The sequence below is a fragment of the Panthera tigris genome, chromosome A1 (genome assembly GCF_018350195.1).
Source record: "Panthera tigris isolate Pti1 chromosome A1, P.tigris_Pti1_mat1.1, whole genome shotgun sequence".
NCBI classification, from domain to species: Eukaryota; Metazoa; Chordata; class Mammalia; order Carnivora; family Felidae; genus Panthera; species Panthera tigris.
In genome coordinates this window covers 190,207,882-190,234,070 of record NC_056660.1, presented here as the reverse complement: position 1 = coordinate 190,234,070, position 26,189 = coordinate 190,207,882, and the positions used below count along the sequence as shown (strand labels likewise).

Here is a 26,189-nt window from a genome sequence, read left to right as displayed (position 1 = left end):
CATCGCCTCAGTAATGATAACTTAGTGATACTTTGGAAGGCAAGCCTCAAAAGCAAAATAAAACAAAAACAAAAAACAAAAAACAAATAAGAAACATACTGGAATCTTAGTATTGGAAGTTTCCTCAGAAATCACCAGCCTCCATGGTTTCTCAAAACCTCCTGAATCAGAATTTCAGAGATTAGAGTTGGAGAGTCTCTATATTTTTAAAAGCTCTCTGAGTGATTCTTTTGAAGCCAGCCAGACACTGTGCACAGAACTGGGTTTGTTTAAGATGTGGTTAAATCAGTATCCACTGCAGGGATGCCATTTATAGCATTGCTGACAGATGTCAGCCACATGGGTTGGCAGTGCCTTCAATAATGGAGAACCTCTCTACTCTGCAAGGCAGCTGGGGTGTCATTTCTCATCTCAGATCTCCTCAAATTGAGCCAATGTTCATGTCTGTGCTTTGTAACCTATGCCCTTTGTCATGTACTCTGGAGCCACATTTGAGATGGGTGATGGTACTTGGTGCAGAAGTGAGGTGGAGAAAGGGAGTAAAGATAGAAGTGGTCAGAAATTTTGGGATAGGTCCTGACTTCACTAATTGCTGGATCTCAGTTTTCCCACCTATACAATGGGATCTGATGCCACTAGAGTGTTTTCTGTTTCTCATAATCTATCGTTTTTGGAATTCTAAAGCTCTCCCATTACTTTATGAAGGTCCAAGTCTTCCTTTCCCAAGGATGGGCATCTTGAATTATTTCATATGTCCCTCCTCTTTTCCTGTGCTATTCTCCTTACCTTTCTTGAACACATTCTACTTAAACTCCTCTTGACAAAAATATGATTCCCTGAAGTCAGTTCCAGTCATCTGCCAGGTGCATATTCCATGAACAGAACACCAAACGTCTATTAACCTAAGGGGAAGAGAGTGATTTTATGGGAGAAGTGGCACAGTAAGAAGGAAGAGTGGGAGGTGAGATGATCTTATAGCAGAAGGAGATACACACACACACACACACACACACACACACACATTTAATATTGACTAAGACAGCATGAGACAGACTGGCAAAGAATGAAATAGGCAAACCAAGATAAAAAGAAGTATGGGCACAATCAGCAGAGGAAAGAATATTTTACCCTGAGTTATCCAAGTTACTTTTTCTGCGTTGCCTGAATTTCTCTCCAGATTCCACTGTGCTTTTTCACCTTTGCTGCCACACAAAGAAGTGATTGTCTTCATTATTATTTCAAATTCCAATTGCCAAGTGTGAACCACTTTATATAAAGAAGCCTTGTAATCTGTGGCCCCTGGCCTGCTGTCAGAGAGGTTTGTAGGACTTGGGGAGGAAGGTGTCACCACGGTTCACTAAGTGTATAAATCCTGTGAGATTGGCTTGCTTGAAAACCTTTGCTGGTGGCTGTCCTAATGGAGCTCTGGGTGTGTAGGTGAATGTGGAGCTAAGGCTTTATTCTTCTTTGTAACTGATAATGCAGTGGCACCTATTAACACAAGCACAGTTTCCTGATAAAAAACTATATTGCCAGGGATTAGAAACTCCCTCCTTGTTCAGCCCACTTTCCTTTGCGAGGTAATAGGATCAGACTCTCTCATGAGCACCCTGAATTCTAAATAACATATTTCTGGACTCTTGGAAACCCTGCAGTTAGTTACCAGCTGGGGTTGAAGTATTTAGCCACGGAAACTGTACTTCTTGAGCTCAGTGAATAAATATCAGCTGTTAGCTCCTTCATCCAAGCAAACATTAGACACCACCCTGTTGTCCTAACTCCGGTTAGGGTTGTGGTAGTGGGAGTGGCATGTTCCATGAAAGAAGACTACTTAGAACTTAGGAATAGCGGACAGGCAGAGTCACCCTGTGTTCCTTTCTTTCCTGTTCTTACCTGTGGTTGTTCACCATCATCTCTCTTGTCCTATACTCGTTCCAGCTCGCTCTCTCTCTCTTTAAATTTCATTCCATTTTCCTGTTGCCAGTTCTTCTCTCTATTAAGGATGTTTCTTAATATCCTTAAGTAATGACCACATAATGACACACATTAACTCCCAAAGTTGGCCCTGATCTTCAAAGGCTTGTGGCATCACTTCTGTTGTAGGCAAAACTACACCTGGTATTCGCTAGGCCAAGGATGCGAACAGCAGATCCCAGTCTAAGGGCTGGCCTAAAGGCACATTTTGGATTACCAAGTGTTTTTTTCTTAACTAATTACAAAGGATTTAGACATTCTGAGATATTATCTATAAATCTAGATAATCTAGAAAGAGGTAAAGAAGGGTGTCACTAGTCTGGTCTCCCACAGCATGGCAAGTAGTAGGATCTGAGTTGTTTCCATTACTTTGAGAGGGTTATGTGTCCACTTTATTCACTAACCCCACCCTCCTGATCTATAGGTGTTTTCAATAGTAATCTTTCAGTAGGGTTTCTTTTCTGAACCTCAGAACATAGAAAATGATTTGAGGGACACCTAGTTAGTGTCTGGTTAAGTGGTTGGTTAAGTGTCTGACTCTTGATTTCAGCTCACAGTTGTGAGATCAAGTCTTGCATTGGCCTCTGTGCTGGGTGTGGAACTTGCTTAAGATATGTTCTCTCTCTCTCCCTCCCCCTACCTCTCCCCCGCTCTCCTTCTCCCTTTCCCTCTCCCTGCCCCTCCCCTGCTCTGGTGCTCTTGCTCTCTCTCTCTCTCTCAAAAAAAAAAAAAAAAAAAAAAAAAAAAAAAAAAAAAAAAGATTTGAATCACCTTTCTTTTATAGTTCTTTTAAGGGTGGTATGTAAAGTACCATTCTAGATGCATAGGAAAGAAATTAAAGCATTATGACCTGACTCTCTTAGAGGGCACTGTCGAGTAGGTCATGGGTAGGTATCTACTGAGCAAAAATGCAGTAGGACAGCATGCCTAGTGTACAGGTTTTGAAGTCAGATATTCCTTGGAGTAATCACATCATAGTATTGTACATGGAATTAAATTTTTTATTGTGCTAGGAATCAGAACAGTCACTGCCTCTAGGGATGGTGATTAATTAGGAAGGGGCATAAGGGAACTTTCTAGGGTTCTGGAAACATTCCCTGCCTTGATCAGATATTGTTTACACAGATGTACAGATTTGTAAAACTTGAGCTGAATACTTAATATTTGTGTTTTTCACTGGAAGTAAATTATAGCTTAATAGACATACATGCATACATATATGGAGGCATGCCAGGTACTTATCCAAGTACGTAATAACTTCCCTATTATTGTTAGCGTGTTTGTTTCTGGATGCCTTGATTTAAAACAAAACAAAAAATGTAAATACCTCCTTACATACATACATACAAATAACATAACTAAAAATGAGGTAAATAGCATTTCCTTTCAGACCACAGATTTCATTGCAAATATTTGAGAGCACAGCAAAAGATCATTACCAAACACAATTGTCAAGGGAAAATCTGGATCAATTCTAATTTTATGGAACTATTGAATCACTATTAAAAGATGCACCTAATTTGTTGTAGCTGTTTTTCATGATGCTGTAAAAGTTTGTGGGTTCCAGAGACACATCAAAGATGGCTTATTACCTGGGAAAGATGCCTGTACTTAAGGAACATGTACCCCAGCAACTCCTGTTGCTGTAGTATTTGTAGTATCGATGAATTGTCTTACAGTTCATATCCATGTTGAGAAATTCATGCTCAAACTGTCACAAAAACATGTTTTTCATTAGTCATCATGCTGCTCTGACCAAGTAGACACTTCTATGTGGGATCGTTTAACATGAGTTAGGAGGATTGGTTTTTCAGCCAGACAATCTAAATTCGAATTCTTGCTTTAACATTCTGTGTTTGGGTCGATGACTTAACCTCTCTGTTTCTCAGTTGCCTCAGCTGTAAAGTGGGGATAATAATAGTGCCTTCCTCATAATTACATGACTGTGAGAATTATATAGGTTCAGTAAAGCATCTAGAACAGTGTCTGGCACATGGTAACCATTAAACAAGCATTTGTCATCAGATTTGCATGCTTTCTTTGGGCTAGCAAACCAATAGGTTTCTTGTGATTTGCCGTTGGGTTTTGTTCTGAAGGTGTGCCCGTGGTGGTTGATGAAAGTGATGTCAAACAGCTGAAAAGACCAAAGCCCGGATTTGTGGGAAGCCTGTGGTTCTCTGGCCCACTTTGGCCTTATTTCTGACTTACTCTCTGGTCTCCCTGAACCTGGTTTTCTCCTGTTAAATAATGATTTCAACTTTATATTGCTTGTGTCCCCTTCCAGCTTGCATCTCATTGTCCGGTCTTAAGTATTTGAGTCATGTTCATTATTATTACATGGCTTGATCCCCAAGTCACAGAAGAGTTCTAGACGCTCAACTGGGATCCTCATTACTGATTCTGGTTGGAGTCATCACAGGGATTTAAGAAACATTGGTCTTGTATGACACAGCTGGTTTGCTGCAAAGGACTGTCACTCCTGTTAAGAAAGGCGGCCATGGGGGCGCCTGGGTTGCTCAGTAGATTAAGCATCTAACTTCAGCTCAGGTTATATCTTGTGGTTTGTGAGTTCAGGCCCTGCATCTGCCTCTATGCTGTCAGCGCGGAGCCTGCTTTGAATCCTCTGTCTCCCTCTCTTCTGCCCCTCCCTCACTGTTCACATAAACATTAAAAAGTCACATTCTTTAAAAACAAAATCTGACCATAGGTGAGGCTCTGATGGGTAGATGCATGCCAAGTGCACACGTGAAAATGATACAATGAAAATTGTGGTCAGGTGTTTGAAATTATCTTTCCTCTTTAAGGGTGTTCAGTTTTACATGTTCTCTTTTAGTCATCACTTTGGAGCATCAAGAACCACGTTACAATGATGTCCACGTTTTATGCATAGCCAAAGCTTCAGTGGCTCTCCAGATTCCTTCAAGTCTTTTAAGATAGTACCTTCTCCATGAGTTTAACCCTTCCCATGCTCTTAAGAATCGAACCTGCTCTGATTCCCCCAACCCCCATACTTCTGATCCCCCTTTTCCTGTCTTTTGATCAGGGGGAGTCCTTACCCCTAGTACTTGTCCCCTGTAACATAAGTGTAATATACTTTGGTTTCATATTTGTTATCTGTCTCCCCCTTCACTGCCTCTCACCACTGCCGTGAGATTAGGCATCTGTGTTTCAGCTCACTGATGTATTCCAAATGCCCTGAACAGTAGCTTGGGAGGATCTGAAGGAAAACACAGACTTGTCAGGCGGTGGCCATGCATACGCCATTTTAAGCACATGCGGCACTAAGTACACAAGGATGGTAATTCTAAACACCTCATGTTACATTCAGGGAAAGGCAAGTCTTTGCCACATTCCATATGCGGTGGAAAGAAAACTGGGCCTCACTCTGAGTCCAGACCCTAACCAGCATACTAATTAGAGCTGTCCTTGAGGACTTTCCTTCACTCCGTAGTACCTCAGAATCTTAATTTATGAAATGATTTTAATAATATTCACCTTCCAGGGTATTGCCAAGAATGTATTAGCTCATGTATCTAATGGTCCCTAGTACAAATATGTGTGTGTGTTTCAAAAATATATTCCATTTAAAACTACCTCAGCTGGCACTTCATACTTCTAACTCTCAGAGATGGTGAGAAATAATGGTCGCAATTATACTGAAATATCTTCCAGTTGATCAGAAATAAACCTTTTGAATGTAAGTATAAGGCATATTATACATTGGAAGAGAACTTTGGTAATATCTATAAGAAACACTGTCCCCTCCCCCCCACCCCCACTCCCCACACATGTGCAGCTTGACCTAGCAATTCAATTTCTCAGGACTTCTCTGAGGCACATTTGGGCATAGATGAAACATGCATGCTACGTTACTGGGGCTTTAAATAACATTCATATACAGGAGACTTGAATATTTAATCTCTAAGCCCAGTCTTTCCCCTGAATTCCAGACTCCTTTCAAAGTGCCTTTGGGACTCCACCCCCATGGAATCAACTTGACCTCTCTCTCTCCCCTCTGTACACTCCATCCACCACCTGCCGGCGAGCCCACTATTCTCCTAGTGTTCCCCATCATGACGAATGGTACCATCCTTCACCCAGCTGTTCACACCAGACCCTTGGCATTCCCCAGCTCCTCTCCTTTTCTTACCCTCACCCTGTGTCTCTGGCAGCAGCAAATGCTGTTAGCTCTACTTTCCAAAAATACAGTCGTACCTCACCAACTTCTCTCTCACTGCTGCTACAGTCTGGGCTACTGCCCCCACCAGCCCCTGAGCAATAGCAGTAATCACAGGTGCCTGGTTTCTCTATCTGCATTCTTGTTGCAGTGCTCTCTTCCTTACAGATCCCGAAGCGAAGATCGGACCCTCTTCCTCTGATGCCTCGGTTCTCAGATAGTTAACAGCATAATCAGTACCCTCCTTAGGATTTTCACAGTGGCTTATAAGACCCAGTGTGCACCTCTCTGCCTGCACTCCCAAATTGGTTCTCAAACACTTTACCTCTTCTTCGCTCTGGTCTAGCCACGCTGTCCTTCAAACTTGCCCATTGAATTCCCACCTCAGTGCCTTTGCATGTGCTTATACCGTTTCCTCTGACCAGAGTGCTTCCCCCAGATGTCTTCATGCTTTGCTCTCTCACTTGATGCTTTTGTCACAAATCTTTCCACTATAGAGTTTTTTCCTGACCATCCTTGAGACAAGAGGCTCCCACTCATTATCCTTTCCTCCTACTTTCTTTCTTTCTTTCTTTTTTTTTTCTTCCTAAACCTTCTTCTCAAGGATAAGTTTAAAATTTCATTTTGGTTTGTTTATCTGTTGATTGTTTTCCCCACTAGAATGGAAGGTCCAAGAAACAGGGCATCTTTTTACTGCTAATGTCATGAGAATCCCTGATAAGTACTTCTTTGTTAAAATAAGCCTTGGTAACAGAAAATTATTGGAAACAACCTCAATGCTCATAACTAACATGTTGGCTAGGTAAAATATCATGTATCCATATAATTTCAAACTGTTTAACTTAAAAAATACAAATTTATGTATATTTTCATGGGACTATCCCTTGGCTATATTAAGTTGGATTCAGAATCTAAGCAAGTTAGATTCGGAACAATAAAGAGCCTTAAATATGCCATTCTTTGTGTAAAAAGGGAAAATTTAAACATGTGTGTACATATTGAATAAAGCTTGCATATTTATTCAACATTTCTATAAAGATAAAAAAACTAGTAATAGTCTTCCCTTCTGTGGAGGGAAACTGGAAGTGTGAACAACAACAAAAAAAGGTTTTAAATGTGTACTCTTAAGCTTTTTTTAAATACATGCACTCGTCTAGTTTTTTCAGTAAAAATTGTTCAACACTTACATATTCCAATTCTTAGAAAACTAAACTGTGGAATACCTAACTTTTAAATTAATCCATATACGTGTTTAAACGGAAGATGCCATTCTTAGACTGTTTCACATAAACAAGCATTTGTTCTTACAGATGAATTTTTATAAGAAAAAAAGTGCTGATTGTTAAATCACAACCAAAAGTGATGAGTTTGTTACAATTGTCTAAATTGTGCCAAATATTAACAAACCAAGACTAATGTGCTATCTGGATGGCTGATGGAAAACAACCCTGGAAAGCAGATAGTTTGAAATCAGAGACCTCAAAATTAACATGGCTAATGGAAAACTATTTTCGTGCCAAGATAATCCAAAATGACTGTGATTTCACACAAACCCTAGATATTGTGATGCAGCTGTGGGGGAATGCAGTCCTGCTATTTACATAAACTGGTTAGATTCGTACACAGTGATGTGATTCATGTTTACTTGTAAATGTACTGGAAATATTAACATGCAACATCATTATCAACAAACCCTATCTCCCGTGATTTGTCTTATTGGTCTTATTTCTAAATAAGATGGTAGTTATTCATTGGCCCATTTTAAGTCATTACTCCTTTTCATAACTTACAAGGTGTCCAGGTGGGCCAGAGTCTCTGTCTGCAAACTAGTCTGTCCACTGAGCTCATTCAGCACCAGCTTTGCCACCAACCCTGCTTAATTTAAACAGGCTGTTATGGCCAGAATGCTTGCTGCATCTTCTGCTGAAAAATGTGTTCTCCTTTTTAATTGTCCCTTTGTCAGAATGGCCTTCCATGATCAGAGTGGATCACTCTCCATCCTCTCCTAAGGAACCCTCTTCATTTCCTTCTTAACACCTAACTTAGATCGAATGGCTTAATCTGTTGGCAAGAGTATTGTCCATCTCTCCCATGAAAGTACAAGCTTGAAGAAAGCAGAAATACGATCCTCCTCCTTCATTTGAAGACCTACGTATCTCTAGGACCTGCTGTGGTACTTGAAACTTAGTGGCCAAAATATTTTTTCTTGCTGAAAAAATAGATTGTGATTGGGAATTCCCTTTGAAGGCCAGGTCCCTGCTCTGCCATGTTTCTTCCCTCTTATGCATAACTTTACAGACTTGCACTCATTGGCATCCCTATAAATTCCCTTATGGAACAAGATATTTATAAAGCCTAGTGGGCAGAAGAGTCTGGCAAGCAGGAGTGAAATGCATGCCAGTACCTCCTTGTTCTCAACTCTACCTTGTTAGTAGAGCAGATCATAGTCTAAAATTTTACAGGCCCAAAAGAAAAATCATCAGGAAACTTGGTGGCCTTATATGTGTCTTTAGAAAGTTTACTAGTTATTTTAAAATCAGCTCTCAAAACATAATGCATTCCTCCATAGCAGATTGATAATGCAGATGCTCTAACTATTCTCTAGGTATCTCTTTTATTTGGGGAGAGAAAAGGACAACATTTGTTCTTCTCCTGAAGAAGATCTCTGCGGAAATAAAAACACTGAGCGCAGACAAATGAGGACTTACAGCAGTATTAGATTCGAATATGTACTCAGCCTCACAAAGTATGCCAGCTGTATGGGGTTCTGCCCCAGGACCTTCCATCCACCTTATAGCAACTGATGAAATCTAAGAACTGGGGCAGTTTGAGATTGGCTAGTAGCTATTTGATGTCAATTAGATTGAGGAAGGGAACTCAACATGTATGAAATGTATGATCACTTGAGTATGATTGTCTTTCCGTGTTAGGATGTCCAAGGTTTGTCAAAGAAGTGGGGCTCATCACTCTGAAGCTTAGTGTTGGTGACCTTAAGCTGAACATATAATTCAGCTTCCTCGGGAGCAATAGCTACAGGGTTCAGGGGCCAGCTAGTCTGGCCTGGCTTAAAAGTCTTTGTAATGACTTCACCATAAACTTGGGATTTGTACAAATCCTCCAGTGGCTCCTCTGACTGGTGTTGGGCATTTGTGAGTCCATTCAGAAAAGCTTCATGGCTATCAGAAAGTCACTAAGCTATTGGTGATGGCTGCAATGGCAACAGGGAAACAAATAGGGCTATACACCCTAAGAAGAGGTCTTGTGAAAGGATATTGTCCTTAAGGCTGACAAATTAGGATCAGGCCTTGATTCTCTAGTGTTACGTGGTCCCAGGTAAGAATGTTTGAATGTGTGAGACCATGAGACTGCAGCTTTCAAAACCATGCTTTAGTAATATGTGCATCCAAAATGACCTTTTTTGGAAACTCAGCATCTATTATATTTAGCAGCTACTTAATTAACCCGTGATGATATTTGGTTATTATATTATGGTATTACCTTGACTGTAGTTCCTTCCTATCTAAGGGCAAAACAACAGTAAGTTCCACTATATTCATTCTATGAGAAATACAATTCCCTTGCATTTTGTGTGCAAGGCATAGATGATCTATAAGTCAACTGGATTTGTTTATAAACAAATGAACACTGAAAATGGGCTCATAAAGGAATAGAATAATGCTTTAGATCTAAGCCTACTTTTGACATCAGTATAATCACATGTGTATTTGGAAAGGGAGTCAAATTGTGTAAATTTACTTTCTTTTACTAGTGATCTTATAGATTTGTGTTACTGGAGGATGTGCATTGGTTATGTCGTTTTGGCTTCATTTTTATTCATTGAATAAATGTATGCATGTACACACACATGTACACATATTTTATATAATTACATACACACATAAACATACCATTGTTTAGTTGCTCTTGGAGTTCAAAGTTTTACATACGTAAAAGCATTTAGGATATATTCAGAGAGATTACACATATCACTGTAAAATATGTTGTATAACAATTAAAGAGGTTCCCAAAGACTGATGGAAGGTCCTGGTCTTATGATTCTCAAGAAGACGGTATTGGGATAGAGGGACCCCTTTTTAAAATTCACATGTGCAGTACAATAGATATAGATGCATGTAAGCTGAGATTTCTTTCTCATGGCAGAAAAGATACCTGCACGTTTAAAAACCAAGACACCAAAGGTTGTAAAGAGCATAATATTCAGTATCCTGCTGAAAGAGGGTGGTGGAAATGGAAGCACCAGTGTAGGAAAGCAGTGAAAATGTGAACGATAACACAGTAAAAAAATATGACTCTTTCTCTCTCCCTCTCTCTCTCTCTGTCTATACACACACACACACATATACATACACATATATGTGTGTGTATATATATATATATATTTTTTTTTTTATTCTGCCAGCCTTCATATTTATATATGTATATTTATATATACTCTATATAGACATGGGAGGAAAATGGGTGAGCCAATGACTGGGCCAGGGATGTATCTCTATGTTAGATCTAAATTCATGTTCTCAAAGCATGGTCTCTGAGCCACATCTATCAAAATCATTTGGTGCTTGTTAATAAACACAGGTTCCTGAGATGCCCTACTGAATTAGGGCATAAATGCACCTAGGAATGTGCATTTATTCAATTACCCTGGAGTGGTTCTTATCCACTGCGAAGTCCAGAAGTCACTCCTAATGGAAGACCGATAACAGTACCTTGCAGTGTGTTCAGCTAAGCAGTGATGTCCCACAGTGGTGTCCCACTGAGGGCTTGCCATATGCCTAGGGTCCTTTATGGCAGGGGCTAGGGGAGGATCCAGGTTTTGTGAGGCCTGAAGCCTAAATAATTTGGGGGGATGTTTTAATGGGAAAAATAAACTAAAAAAATATAAATACAAACAAATTAAAAACATGAATATGTTTAGGGTGAGAAAAGAAATCATTAATTTTTAAAAGACCTATCATAAAATCCAGAAAAATGATATTGTTAATAATTAACTGACATACTTTTTCCATACTTTTTGGTTGCATAGCCGTAGATTGCCTCTTCATATGACAGCTGTTTAGCACTATCACTTTCTTGTGTAGACAATAGAAAGATCGTTGCTTCCTATGGCAATTTCAACAGAACTGAGACTTTATTACTGCTGATGGTGATGTGTAAAGCATGCAACTTTACAAACAGAATATAAACACACAGTGCACATAACCTGCAAACGTAAGAACTCTGGTTCATTCTATTTTCCATGATTCTCATAAAAAATAAAAACTGTATGGAGCACCTATAATTTTATATGCTGAATTGGATATATTCATGTCAAGAGAGAATTTCTGTTTTGACTAAGTGTCAGTGAGAATTGGATCTCACTTGAAATTTTACATATATAATGATTGAAAAAAAAAAAGTCCAGCTGGCATCTGGCTCTTTACTACCCAGATATTTCTGGTGCTGGCCATCACAGGATACGTTTACATCACAAGGTGTACTTGGGTTCTTTACCTTCATGACCCCATACTCGGTGAGTTGGCACCAAGGGTGGAAGAAGAATTTCTGGAAGACATTGCTACATGAGGAGGACTAGAAATAATGTACCCTCTACAAGGAAGTGTCTGCAAATGACGTAAATACTTATTACTGTACCCAAACTATATGAACCCCCAATTCACCTTCCTGTTAATTGGACCTCCAAACTTAATGTAAATCCTCCAAAGCCACCCAACATAAAGGGAATTTGAAAAATACACAGTCTTAACTAGTTGTAATTAAAACATCTTAACTTTAGCCCATTTGACAAAAATTGTATGGTGCTACTAATGTATTACTAGGGTGCCTCCCAGAGTCATGAAAGGTACCTGGATAAGAGAGGACTTGAAACTTGATTCCCTGGAAGGATTTCTACTGGGGAGGATCAAGAAGAAACACAGATTGGAGACTATCTTTCTTTTTATATTTTTATCATCTCAACATGTTTCAGTTTTTGACTAGAAAAATTAGTGTACTCAGCATATCTAAATTTTCCCTTTCTCTGCAGGATTATTGGTAACAGATGTATGCATTTCCTTATGTTTGGTTGGCTTCGCTTCCTGTTGTAACCATTCATACAAAATTGCTCACTCCCTTCCCTGTTCTTTCCTTCTTCCCTTACCATCTGAGTTGCAAACTGGAGTATTCTGTTTTATGTGGCTTATTTAAGTAGGCAGTTGGTGTGGTAGAGATTTAAGAGCCCTCGTTACATACAGAATAGGCCACTACATCGTTCACGAGGGGTCTGAATTCTGATCCCCACTCAGCCTTTAATTTGTTGTGTGACTTGAAAGAGAACTACTTCTCCTTCCTGGCTTCAAACTCCTCAGCTAGTCAGTAAACATGGTGGTCAATATCAGTGGTCCCTAGGAGCGCAAGAGTCCTGCCAAGCCCTCAGAGAAGCTCTGCTTTTTTGCTGTTGCGTATTCTAGAATTTGTTGCAATCTTTTTCTCTTGCAGTGGTCATACTATTGAAAAATATATTGAAGGCCAGTTTTTAGAGAAGTAGTCCCAAATGCTTGGAACAGCCTAGGGAGTTTTTTTAATTAATTAATTTATTTTATTTATTTATTTTTTTTTTTAGCAATTATAACTCCATCATAGAGCTCAGAACTTGTATTTGTTAAAAGTTTGTTTTTGAGCCTGATGCATAGTCAAGGCTGAGGGAGATTATTCTGGACAAGTGGTATGCAACCTTGTCTATACCAAATTACGTGGGACACTTTAAAAATGCTGATGCCTGAGTTCTACCTTTGTGATTATTATTTAATAGACACCTATTATTTAATAGGTGTTTTTAAAGCTATCTGATATGTATCCAAGATTGAGAAACCCTAATAGAGACAGTCACTGCATTTCGTCAAAGTCTAACAATCTTTGTATGAAAAAAAAATCACAAGTGTGATATCCATATCTCTAGAGTCTTCTAAATATTTATTGAACATGTTGTTTCCACTTTATAGCTAATACATAATTCCCACATTGGTTGTGGCAAATGTCAAAGAAAAAGCAGCTGGTGTGGTGGCAATATGTCTAGCTTCCGTACTCTTATTTCTCATTGTTCATCATACCTACTAGAGTCCAGTACAGTTATTCTTGTCCTTGCCCTGCTATAAGCCCTGTATTCCTGCACAAGTTGGTCAACTCTAGGTTTAAATCAGCTCATTCATAAAATTAGTTCATTGGAGTTAAAGGACCTTGCAGATACGATTTTACAATTATGTGATCATTTCTTTAATTTATAGAATATGTTTTAATAGGAAATAAAGGCCTAATTTCCTTCAAACTTATAAAACATTCTTTCTCCTTCTAAGGGATCTTGGTGTGTAAAAAAGTTAGCGAGAAATGACTTTGTTGCATTTCTATGTTGTTACAATACAGCCCTGATCTATAGAATCATAAGGAGCCGAGTTATGAAATGGAGATCCTCTTGTAGCGTAAATTTCACTGCTTGGTTGGGAACCCAGTGCTTTGGAAGCCTAAGTGAAAATGTGCAGGGATACTAAAAATTAATTTTCCTGTGGTGTTGGACTTAAGCTTCTATACACTCCCAGATGGCAGAGGATTTCATATTAGATGGGAAATCATTCATTTGTCATTTATGTATTTGTTTTTTCACTCATTCATTCCATACACATATATTTAAATAAATATTTATATTAGGACCTGATTTTGGCACTAGGATAGTGTCCAAAATAAGACAGATGTCATGTAGGACTTCATTGAGCATTTCCATTGATCATAAATAAGAATTCACTAGGCTTTTCAGAATACCAGCGATGTTTAAAGGCCTTGAGTTCTCAAGGGGATTTTTAGATTTTATGTGTACATTTTAATGATTATCTAAAAACTATAAAGTAATCATATTCCAGCCCATCTGGAATATGAATTAATAACCAATGATGTGATTTCAGAGCCCACGTTTTGTTTGTCATCATGGTCACTTTGGTACTGCATACAACACATTTCATTGATCTTGACCAAGATGAAAATAAAAAGAGGCAAGCTTTATTCTTAGGGGATGGAGTATGCTTACGTGAAGGACAAATGAAGTAAAAAATCCCAAAAGAAAGGTTGTGCAAGTATTTGAATAGAGAAAAGCAGTAGGGGCCATTTTGTCACATGGCTCATGGCAGAATAGGGATGTTAGACTCAGAAGATGCTGTGCTAAAGTCCTTGGTACCACATTATGTCACTTAGTTTTAGGAAATCAGCAATCTTTGTAGAAGTCAGTTATTGTCCATTTTGGTTGACACACATTGGTTGATTTGTTTGTATTTAATTTTAAATTCACTTTAGGTTTTAGAATTTTATTGAAATAAGTTTACTTAGATTCGTGTTGATACTTAAGCAGTAGTGGTAGGAGAAAGATCTTTTGTGTCACCAGCAGGGTTTAAGGAAAGCTTCCTTACTTTAAGGAGGATTAATATATTACTTAACTTTGACAAATATTTTTCTAACTTATCTCACTGTGCTGTAATCACTACTTAATGAGTTCTTTCCTCCCATTAACCTGCAAGCTCCTGGAAGGCATTTTCATACCTTCCTTGACTTTGAGCCTCTTTAATGTTTATTAAATAAGTGAATTGATTGATCACAATTGGAATCCTGTAACTCCTAAGGACTAATTCAGCATGTAATGAGGTTACTGTTAAGGGAGGCATTTAAGCACCAGCTACCATTTGAAGATTTCTGAGTCCGGTGGGGCTTAATCTATGCCTATAAGCATCACTTTGAACTCTGAAATAGGGAGAAGATAAAAATTGTTACTTTTCCCCGACTTTTTGGCAGTACAGAATGACTGCATTTGAGATCATTTAGCACCCCCCACACACCAAATAAATTAGTTGAATAGCATTTATTATACCACCGCGATGAACTGTTGGGGTTCATTTATTTTCTCAGACAAATTCTAAATTTTGCCCTCAGGACTTTGGTAGGTGGCTGAGCATCTCCCTCATGAAGAGGTTGGAATTCTAAGAATCATTTGGAAAATGGCTTCCTAAGGATCTCTTCCTCCCAGGGTATGCGCACCTGTGGATGTCTCGGTATATACATCATGCGAGATGACTGTGTAAAATGAGGGGACTAACACAGTGTCCAGAGGAGATACTTTCGTCCAGGGGAAACTGACTTTTGGAGTTGTCAGGAGGATGGAAACGTACAGACGGCAGCCAGCCATATCTCTTCATCTGTTGATTTTTTTCTTTCTTTTGTTTTTTTCTTCCTCTCAGCAGTTTAACGTGAGTGCGTCTCTCTTGCCTTGTCTATTTCAGATGCCTCAGGAGCAGTACACACACCACCGGAGCTCCATGCCCAGCTCTGAGGGGCCACAAGTATACAAGGTGGGCATTTATGGCTGGCGGAAAAGATGCCTGTATTTCTTTGTCCTACTCCTGATGATTTTAATACTGGTGAACTTGGCCATGACCATCTGGATTCTCAAAGTCATGAACTTCACAATTGTAAGTAAAAACACATGTTTCTTCAGCCCTTCTTGGGGGAAGGGAAGGGAACGTGTGGACAAGGAAAAAGGAATGTGGAAAAGTAGTGGTAGTAGGATTCAAAAGATCTTGTAGCCTGGCATTTGGTTAAAAGTATTTCTGTTCACATTACTTTTGGGGATCCACCTCTATCTCATCTCTAGTTCCCAAAGGCTGGTAATTCAGTTTGGAGGCATTTCCCTCCTTTACAGTCTCTCATATGATTTCCCTTCATTTTGATAACTGTGTCTCTGTATCCTGTAGTTTCTAAGCCCTCTGAATAAATAATGCAGGAAGAGATATGGGAAAAATTCAAAGTACTAAGTTTCCCCAAATTTTAGTAGTGATTGTGAAAGATTTTGTGAAGTGGAGGGTAGAAATATCTGAGTAAAATGAGGCTTTGTGAATTATTTAAGAGTTTTAACGGTCTGTATATGCCGGGTAGCTCATTACTATGTTTAATTGAGATTCTCCTTGATTTTTAGAAGGGCAATTCTCTTTGCCATTGCCAGAGCAGGATGGAAATGAGAGCAGAGCCATGTTTCATTTTTTGTAGTAAAAATTGTGTTTATGCTTCTTTGAAGAAATTCTTGCTATAGGTACTTAAGGGTACTATACACATTGAACATTTACTTGTTGAAGTTCAAATGAAAAGAAAATCCTGGAAATACGATTTCTGGAGTCATTCTGAGGGTTTTTTTTTCCCTTTAGATTTCCTAGAGATTCTGGCATTGTAAGTACTTTCACTTTTAGTGAAAGCATAGTGGATAGTAATCTGCTGCCTTGAGATTACTTTCCTTTCTTGTGATGTCAAAAGTAAATAATTAGATTGGCCATAAAAATAAATCCCATTGTATAGAGCAATGTGACCATATTACAGTAAGTTACCAGTAAGATTTTCATGTGAAAATCCCAAATAAGATAGTGGATTTTTGCCTTTTCTGGATTATAAAGTTTATTTTTATCCTTAATACACAGTGCAGAGGCATGCTTCCCTGCCTTTTTGGGGGAAGTATCTTCTGTTTGGGCTACTTTTCTCCATCTGCCTGATGCTCTTATAGCTTCCTGGGAAAACCCTGGATCCTCCTGTAACTCCATTTCTCTGTATCTTATTACACTCATTACCCAAGATAAGAATTTTTGCCTGTACTTCCCAGACAGACTCCCTTTGAGAAGACTGAGTGCTGAATCTTTTTAGAGATTATGGTTCTAAGAGATATCCAGGGTCCCTTCCTAAGTCCAAGTGACCACAATTGCCATTTGTTGATGTGCATGTTCTGTGATGTTTTTATTTTGTAATTCATGAACTTACAAAGTGGAGAAACTTTTGTTTTGCAGTGTTAAATAAGACTGAGGCTAGGGCAGTAGAATGGAGAATAAAGATGGAAAAGACATTTAAAAGATGGTGTTGAATAAATACCTCAACTACTGGTTGGGTGTAGGAGACAAGGGGTTGGAAGATATTCCGGAACATTCTCAGGTTCTGGCTGGTGAGATAGTTGGATGGTGGGGGGTCCAAAGAGCAAGATAGAATTGATTACTTTCCCATTGGAACCTAGCTGCAACTCATGTACCCCCTAACCCCCTATTTCTGTGTTTTTTACCTAATCTCTTATGAAGTTAATTTATAGAACCTGAAAGATTTTGGGGTGAATGTGGTGGAGAATATGAACTCAAATCTTTAAAACTGGCATCATACACATATGGCTTCTAGAGTGTGTTTTATTTGGCAAGCTTAATAGGGAAAGGTATATGTAAATGTATATTGAGTGACAATTCACTTTGATTGTATGTGAGCTTGGGGAGCAATATGACAGTAAGGTAATAACCTATTTGAAATAGGCTATTTCCTGTAGTTAACTAAATTGATTGCCAAAGTTGAGAGTTCTTAAAGCTTTACCAAACCAAGTACTTACTGAGTTGAGAATAATGCCATTATTAGCCATAATTGGTGCTTTATAATAGTAATGCATTTGAGCAAATAGAGCTGAAGTGTCAGAAAATTGATCTTTCCCTGCAAGTTAAAAGCATATTTTTCCATCAATCACAGTATAAAACCTATTCTTTTAGAATTATAATTCTATTCCACAAATAGTAATTTACTGACAGTGAAGATCGTGAGAAAGAGTAAGGTATTAACCAATTTTATATTGGAGAATGTGGGGTGAAAGAGCAAAGGAAATCAGTGGGATAAGAGTCAAGCATTTTATGCATGGATTTTAAAATATCATCAACAGAAAAGAGTGATTATTTTGTACATCTAAAATGTTCAATAATTTGCAATTTGGGAAAGTTGACAGTATAATCAAACCTTCTGAGTAAGAATGAACCAAGAGAATGATGTCATATGAAGGTATTTCTGGGACTTGGCAATTTATCCAAGATTGGATATCCAGATTTTTACTCTGTAGTCAGACTTCTATGCCATCCCCAAGGATATACGCTGCAAGAACCCTTCCGTTAGAGCAATCTGGACAAACGTCTAACCAAGTTTTCTTGATCCCAGATGTAAACCAGAAGACAAGTGGTTTTGCTCTCCTATGCTCTTAGCAGAATATTCTGATGTTCGTTATAAGGCAGGTGGACAAGGTTACACTTTTATTCTCAGTTTTCCCCTCCATGGAAGAGTGTATGGTTTACCAATACTGTGAACACCCATAAGTCAAACTATCCTAGTTCATCGCACACTGTGCCGCCCCAGGGAACTACTATTTGCTATATGTTTATTCTTTTAGTTCATTCTCTTAGTCACTGTGCTTGGCCTTAAAATATATATCTCATTTAATTCTCACAACAACTATAAATTAGGTATTATCTCCATTTTAATAAAAAAAATGCTCAGAGAAGTTAAGTGACATGTTGGAAGACACACAGCTAAGATGTAAAAGAGCTAGTGTTTGCCTTCAAAGCCCAACCCTTTCCACTACATTGAACCTCCTCCTTCTTTTTTCTTTAATATGAAATTTATTGTCAAATTGGTTTCCATACAACACCCAGTGCTCATCCCAACAGGTGCCCTCCTCAGTGCTCATCACCCACCCTCCCCTCCCTCCCATCCCCCATCAACCCTCAGTTTATTCTCAGTTTTTAAGAGTCTCTTATGAACTTCCTCCTTCTAATTGCACTAGTGATCTGGCTCTTCAACAAAACTCTAAAGCTGGCAAAATGGGCACTATCTTTGTTGCCCACCCTCTCTCATCTGAACCACAAACGTCCCTCCCATCTAGATAGCCATTGGTGTTTGCTGTGCCAAGTAGTTCCCTGATAGTCATGAATGTTCAGTCCTCATCTTCTTTCTCTTGGCACTGTCTCTTATGACCCTCTCCATCTACTGTCTCAACCTTCTGATTTATTCCCTTGTTGTATTCATGTAAACATTTAATATAAACTTAATAATGACTTCTGTGTCATAAGTTGACATGGAGACTCAGTGAGTTCATTTGTGTTAAGCATTTATGGCAGCCTCTGACCCACAGAAAGGCTCGATATTGGCAACAGAAAGTCGTGAGAGACCCTACATCATAGTGGAGTGGTTAAGGGCTCACACACTCTGGAGAGAGATGCTCTGGATACAGATCTGGTGTCTGTTTCTTACTTTGTCAGGTTCCTCGGCCTTCTGTGCTGCAGCCTCCTGGGAGTAAGAGCACCTACCTCTTCATAGGATTCTTGTGAATAATACATGAGGTGATGAGTCCAAGCTATTTAGAATGGAGCTTGGCACATGTTAAGTTATGGTAGCGGTTGCTATCACCATCATCATCATAACTTTTTGAAGGCTTATTTTGTGCCAGGCACTGTACTGTTGTAATTTGTAAGCATTACCTAACTTAACCCTTCTGTGAGTAGATGATAATAGGGTACCAACTTCACAAGGTGGTAGCTTGATCTGTGATCACACAGCTCTAAGGCAGCAGAGTAAAGATTTGAATCCAAGCAGTCTGCCTCTGAAACCTGGTCTGTTAGCCAACGTGGGGCAACACAAGAAGTTCTAGCATGAGGGGGATCCTGGCTGGCTCAGTTGGTGGAGCAGGGGACTCTTGATCTCATGGTTGTGCGTTCAAGCCCCACACTGGGTGAAGAGATGATTACTTTAAAAAGTAGGAGAGCACCTGGGTGGCTCAGTCAAGCATCGGACTTTTGATCTCCGCTCAAGTCTTGATCTCAGGGTTGTGAGTTCGGGCCCCACTTAGGACTCCATGTTGGACATGGAGCCTACTTAGATACTAATAATAAAAAATAATAAAAAAAAATCTTAACATGAATGTCAGGGAACTAGATGCCTAGCCGGCAATGAACTACATCACTTCCCCCCCTCCCCCGAGACTCAGTATAGAAATGAATGCATTGAAGCAGGTATCTATAAGACCATAGGTTTCTTTCTGTTAGAACACTATGGTTTTGTCTTTTGGATTTTGCCTTGACCATGTGTGATCTCATTCTGTAGAAGACTACTGCTACTGCCAGTACATTCTAACAACCCAGTCCAAATAATGTGGCTCTGAAGACCTCCCAAAATACTCAGTATTGATCATCTAAAATATCATTTAGCAGAAGTGGTTAGTAAGTGATAAAATTTTAAAGGTTTGGGAATTATGAATAGATGGCCTGATCTCTTAGCACAATTGAGTATGAAATCATTCATTGTTAGACAAAATAAAAGCTTAGGAGTCACCTCATCAGACCTCCTCATTTTGCAGATGATGGAACCAAAGTGGAAAGTGAGGTTGCCTGACCCAGCTGCATTGCCCTAACCATGCCAGGGAACTTCTCAGGAGCAGGGATTATGTTCTACTTATCTTTGTAACCTCAACCCGGTTCCAGTACCCAGTCAGCTTTCAGTATGTGCTTGTCAAATTAATTAATTTATTTATTTATTTATTTATTTATTTATTTTTATTTTTTTTAATTTTTTTTTAACGTTTATTTATTTTTGAGACAGAGAGAGACAGAGCATGAACAGGGGAGGGGCAGAGAGAGAGGGAGACACAGAATCCAAAACAGGCTCCAGGCTCTGAACGGTCAGCACAGAGCCCGACGCGGGGCTCGAACTCACGGACCGTGAGATCATGACCTGAGCCGAAGTCGGACGCTTAACCGACCGAGCCACCCAGGCGCCCCTGTGCTTGTCAAATTTAAATTGCCTTTGTGCCGATACATGCACAAGATACTGGATGTCCAGTACCTGGTCAGTGCAGGTCACATGGTAGGTCCTCAGTAAATTATAGTTTTCTATACCTTGTTTAATAGATACCTTAACTTCTATTTCTCTTTTCCTTCATTAAAATGATAAAAGTCAAACCATTTTATACATGGTTATATAAGAAATGAAATGTCTATTTGTTTAATAAAAACTCGGAACTTAATATTTTTCCCATATAATCTTCATAAACACCCTATGAGTTTGGCACCACTTTTACCCCTGTTTTACAGGTGGGGGAGCAGAGAGTCCAGGAAGTATGGTAACTTGCCCCAAGGTCATGCTGTCAGTAAGCCTTGAAGCTGGGGTTGGGTCACAGGGAGTCTGGCTCTCGAGCCCATACTCTTAATCAGGACACTACACTGTCCATTTCCCAAGTGCTATTTTTCATGAAGACAAATTGAATTTGTTCAGTGCAATGTCTAAAACATGATTTATTTACCCCAAAGTAAGATAAAGATCCACTGAGGGTCAGAGGAAGGCATTCTAATACTTGTAAATTGGACACATTGTAAAACAGTAAAAGCCAGAGAGAAAGGCCAGTGTGTTCCTTAACTCAGAGTGCCGACATATCATCCGTTTGGAGAAAGCGCAAAGGAACTGGGACCTAGTCAAACTAACTCAAGTAGACAGGAGTGAGGACACACATGCTCTGGGGAGGAGACAGGAATCTCATGGGTAGATGGGAGCACCTCACAGCAGAGAGACCTAGAGTGCTGTCAGGAACCAAGCCTGCTCTGGGGATGTCCACCCTCTGGCTTTACAGGGCCACATGACATCCATCTTGCCCTGAGACATTCGTTGCTATTTGCAGGCCAGAGTCCTTCTGCCTTGGCTGTGCCATCGCGTTTTCTGCTTCTTTGCAACTTAAGCACACATCTGCCCTTGTCCTTCCCTTTAAAATGGCCCTTCCTCCAGCTCCCGCCTGTACCTGCCCCAGTCTCTTGTTACCCAGGTGGAATCCCAGAGAGGGAAGTGCATTGGCCCAGCAGATGCTGCACATCACATTGTGACTTGTTTGCATGCCTAGAGACTCAGTAAGATGCCCCATCAGCTGTGTCCTGGCAGCACAAAGTCACGCAGTTCTTCGAGTTCAGCTCTTTCAGCAGCCTGGCCAGGATTCCCTCCCATTAGGTCGGAAATACACTTGAAAAGCCTATCTACCTTGGATCTTCGGTAAACATTGCCTCTTTTAAGCTTTTCTCTTTCTTCTCCTTTATTCTCTGGAATCTTCCCCTATTAAGCTGATGACTCTTTCTTTTGTGTTGTGCTTTCCCTGCTGTCAAGCAGTGGGGGGCGGGGGGGGGGGCATGCAGTCCTGTACTTATTTATTTTCCTGTCCCTCCCTCCTACTAGGCTACGAGCTCCAGAAGACAGGAACCTTAAACTATTCATATTTGAGCCCACAAGTTTAAGCACCGTGCTTAGCACATAGTCTTTAAAATGTTTATTGAATAAATGAATGGGAAAAAATCATGAATAGCCTGTCACTTTAAATTAAAATGTGTAAAGATGGGTTAATAGAGCTTTATATGGCTTTTAAAATGAACTATTAGTTCATTTATTAAGGTAGACAGATCATAAATGAGATGAGTACTCGAATTTGATTATGAAAAGGTATGTTTAATACAGACACTCCCTCCTGTGTATCAGCTACCTGCTACATTTTAATTACATGAGAAGAGAAGGGTAATAATGGAATGTGAAACAGAACTGAAGTAGGAGATGTCATCCTAGTTAATATACAGATTTGCTCAGCAAATGAAAGAAAATGATATTATTGGCTTCAGTTAGACTTTTCGTTTAATGCTGTTAGTGAATATACCGTGTGTGTGAGTAGCATCCACTTCAGTTTCTATATTGAAAACATCATGCTTCTGACTCTCAGTGCTTTGACTCCTGTGGTCACTTTTTATCCATTAGCTCAAATTCATCAGCCTGAAAGTTGCCAAAATGTTATTTTTTTTTAAGGCAGCATGAAAACCGTGAAGCAGAAAAACAAAAGACAAAAGTCACCTGTTCTATCAGTCCTGGGATATGGCTCCATAATGTCCTATTTGCTTTGAAGCCTGCTGTGTTTTGTACCTTTATAAGAATGAAAATCTTCGAGGGTGATTTTAGTCATTGTGACTGCTGCAAAATGCTATAAGCCAAGCTTGTTACAAATTTATGTTCTAAACATAACATGTTTAGACTTCTGAGGACTTCTGAGTCATGTTGAAAGCAGAGAACCCCATGATGGCAGCCTGGAAGCGGTGTGTTAAGCCTGGTTGGGAAACCTCAGATACTAGGACTCCAGCTTTGAGAGCTCAGGCCCCTGGAGACAAAAGATGGGGTGGGGAAGGAAAAGAGTGGAAGCTGATGCTCAAAACGTCCAAAAGAATGCAAATCATAGACACTCTCAATGCAAATTGTAGACACTCTCGAGAGGTCACAATGAGAAACTTGAGCTCTAATTACAAACAAATGACTATGTAATGTTAGCCTAGGATAATACCCATGACCTTTGCCACTTACTACTATTTTCACATACTCAGAATTTGTTGTGAATGATTCTGGAATTGAGAAAAATTGAGAATGTCCGCAATCGCCCTGGAAATACTTTTGTCTTCATACATCACGCGTATCTGCTCACACATGGAGTTTCAGATCTTATAGGTCGTGTGGCTGTTACCGTTCTGTTACTCAGAACTCTGAATTACTCTCAAAATCGGAAGTTATGGCCAGATCTTAGAGCACTGCTCACTGTCACTGAGGCACTAAGCAATCATAGGAGAGAAGTTTTGAATCTCAAGGGAGTATGTTACTACAGAGAACTTGATTGAAGGACTCTTCCACCATAGGCAGGGGCTATTCAGACTGAAGAAGAAAACATGGTAACTACGAGGAGGTTTCAGGACACTTGAGTTGCCTGAGAGTTATTACTTAGGGTACTCTGAGCTCAGAGTAGTTTTGTAAATGCTTTGTCTAGAACTGTACTGTCTGATATGGAATTAAAATTAAATAGCATTAAAAATTCAGTTCCTTGTGGGGTGCCTGGGTGGCTCAGTCGGTTAAGCGGCCGACTTTGGCTCAGGTCATGACCTCGCGGTCCGTGAGTTCAAGCCCCGCGTCGGGCTCTGTGGTGACAGCCCAGAGCCTGGAGCCTGTTTCAGATTCTGTCTCCCTCTCTCTGACCCTCCCCCATTCATGCTCTCTCTCTGTCTCAAAAATAAATAAACGTTAAAAAAATTCAGTTCCTTGGTCACACGGGCCACAACACAAATATGCAACAGCTACACGGGCTAGTAGCTACTCTCATCAACAGAGCAGATAGAAGACATTGCCATCATTGCAGAAAGTTCTTTGTTATAAAACAGGTCTAGAATCTACTAACTTGCCTTTTGGATAGGTCAGATCTTTGAACAAAAAAGTTTTTTATTTTTCTCTGTACAGTAATTTTTGCTTTTTATTTCTGTGTCCTAGACAATGTTTAGGACCTGGAGCCATGGGAGTAGGGTAGAAAAAAAGCGAACAAATAAAACTCAATTCAACAGAAAGAGAAGAAAGTGTCTTATAATCTGATGAGCAAATGGCTCCAAATAACTGGTTAAAACATCCTTGTTCCTTTTCCACACCCCCCACTCTCAGTCCCCTCTCCTCCTTTCAGTACTCCTAACTGGGAAGGTAGTAAGACTATGATAGATTTTCCATCTTGTTTTGAAGATCAGGGTGGCTCTTTGTTGGGCAAAAAGCTCTGTTGAGAGGGGAGGGTCTGGACCATTTCTGAGCCTTATTGTCTCAATCTGTAAAATATGCAGTTCGGACCAGATGAAATACAAGGTCCTTCCTCCAGACCTTAGATAGTTTCTATATATTTTTAAAATTTTTTTTAATGTTTATTTTTGAGAGAGATAGAGAGAGAGAGAGCAAGAGAGAGCACGCACACACAAGTTGAGAGAGAGAGGGAGACACGGAGTCTGAAGCAGGCTCCAGGCTCTGAGCTATCAGCACAGAGTCCTATGTGGGGCTCAAACCCATGAACCTCTCAAGATCATGACCTGAGCTGAAGTTGGAGGCTTAACTGACTGAGCCACTCAGGTGCCCCAGACAGTTTCCATAATTAATGACTGCTTCCTCCCACTCTTTGACTCAGAATGAGAGAGATTTAACCATTTTTTTTTTCCTTTAGAAGTGTGTGTGTGTGTGTGTGTGTGTGAGTGTGCTCACACTATATTTAGATAAAAATCCAAGATGCTAAGTGTCAGGGAGTATATCTCATGGGCCTTTAAAATTTTTTAAATTTTCATTCATTCAATTATTTAATGAATGGATTTACTGGATTATTTAATTGGTCTCATTATCTTTTGCTACCCAACAAACCACCCCCGAACCCAATGGCTTAATGTAATAGCAGGAATTAATTTTGTTCAGGAATCTCCAATTTGAATGGGGGTCAAGGGGAATGGATTCTCTCTGCTCCCTGATATCTGGCATCTGAGTTGAGAGGACTCAAAGGCTGGGCTTGGCTGAAGAGCTATAGCTGGAATCATCTAGAGGCATATTTACTCCCTGTGTGGCCACATCTGTGAACTTGGACCTCAGCAAGCCAGAAAATCTGTACACGGCCCACCATATAGGCTAATTTGGGCTTTTAATCCATGTGGCAGCTGGGTTCCAGAATGTGTGTTTTACTTACACAAGATGGGAGTGTGTATTGCTTTTAGGACCTAGACTCAGATGCTGGGTAGCATCACTTGTGATTTAGTCTGTTGGTGAAGGCAGACACAAAATCCTGTTTAGATTCAAGGGAAGGGCACACGGATGGTACCTTTCCATGGGGGAGTTGCAAGGTTCTAGAAAAGAATGTCGGATGGGAGATTGTAGTGGATTGAATGGTGGCCCCCAGATGATATGCCCTTGGCTTAATCCCTGGAACCTGTACATGTTACCATATTTGACTTTATCTCAATTAAAGATCTTAATATGAGGAGATCATTCTGTATTACGTAGTTGGGCCCTAAATCCAGTGACACATATCCTTATAAGAGGCAGGCAGAGGAAGATTTGGCACAGAAGAGGAGCAGGCAGTACAACCACAGAGGCAGAGATTGGAATGATGCCCCCACGTGGGATGTCAATAGCCTCTGGAAGATGAAAAAGTCAACGAATGAATTCTCCTCTAGGCGTCCAGTGGAAGGACAGCCCTGCTGACACCTTGGTGTCAGACTTCTAGCTTCTAGAACTGTGAGGTAGTATTTTTTTCAATGTGTTAAGCCATCGGGTTTATGGTAATTCGTTATGACAGTCACAGGAAACCAGTACAGATTGTGTTGTGGCCATC

At 39.8% G+C, this 26,189-nt stretch overlaps 1 protein-coding gene across 2 annotated transcripts in view; it reads left to right on the top strand.

Annotated features, from left to right (window-relative positions):
* The window catches only part of SGCD (sarcoglycan delta), a 931,341-nt gene that overhangs the window by 555,090 nt on the left and 350,062 nt on the right, over positions 1–26,189 (top strand). For both annotated transcript variants that reach the window (XM_042993762.1, XM_007077579.3), the window contains one exon: positions 15,463–15,651. In XM_042993762.1, the coding sequence (XP_042849696.1) occupies positions 15,463–15,651 (189 nt within the window). The remainder of the gene's footprint in view (positions 1–15,462; positions 15,652–26,189) is intronic.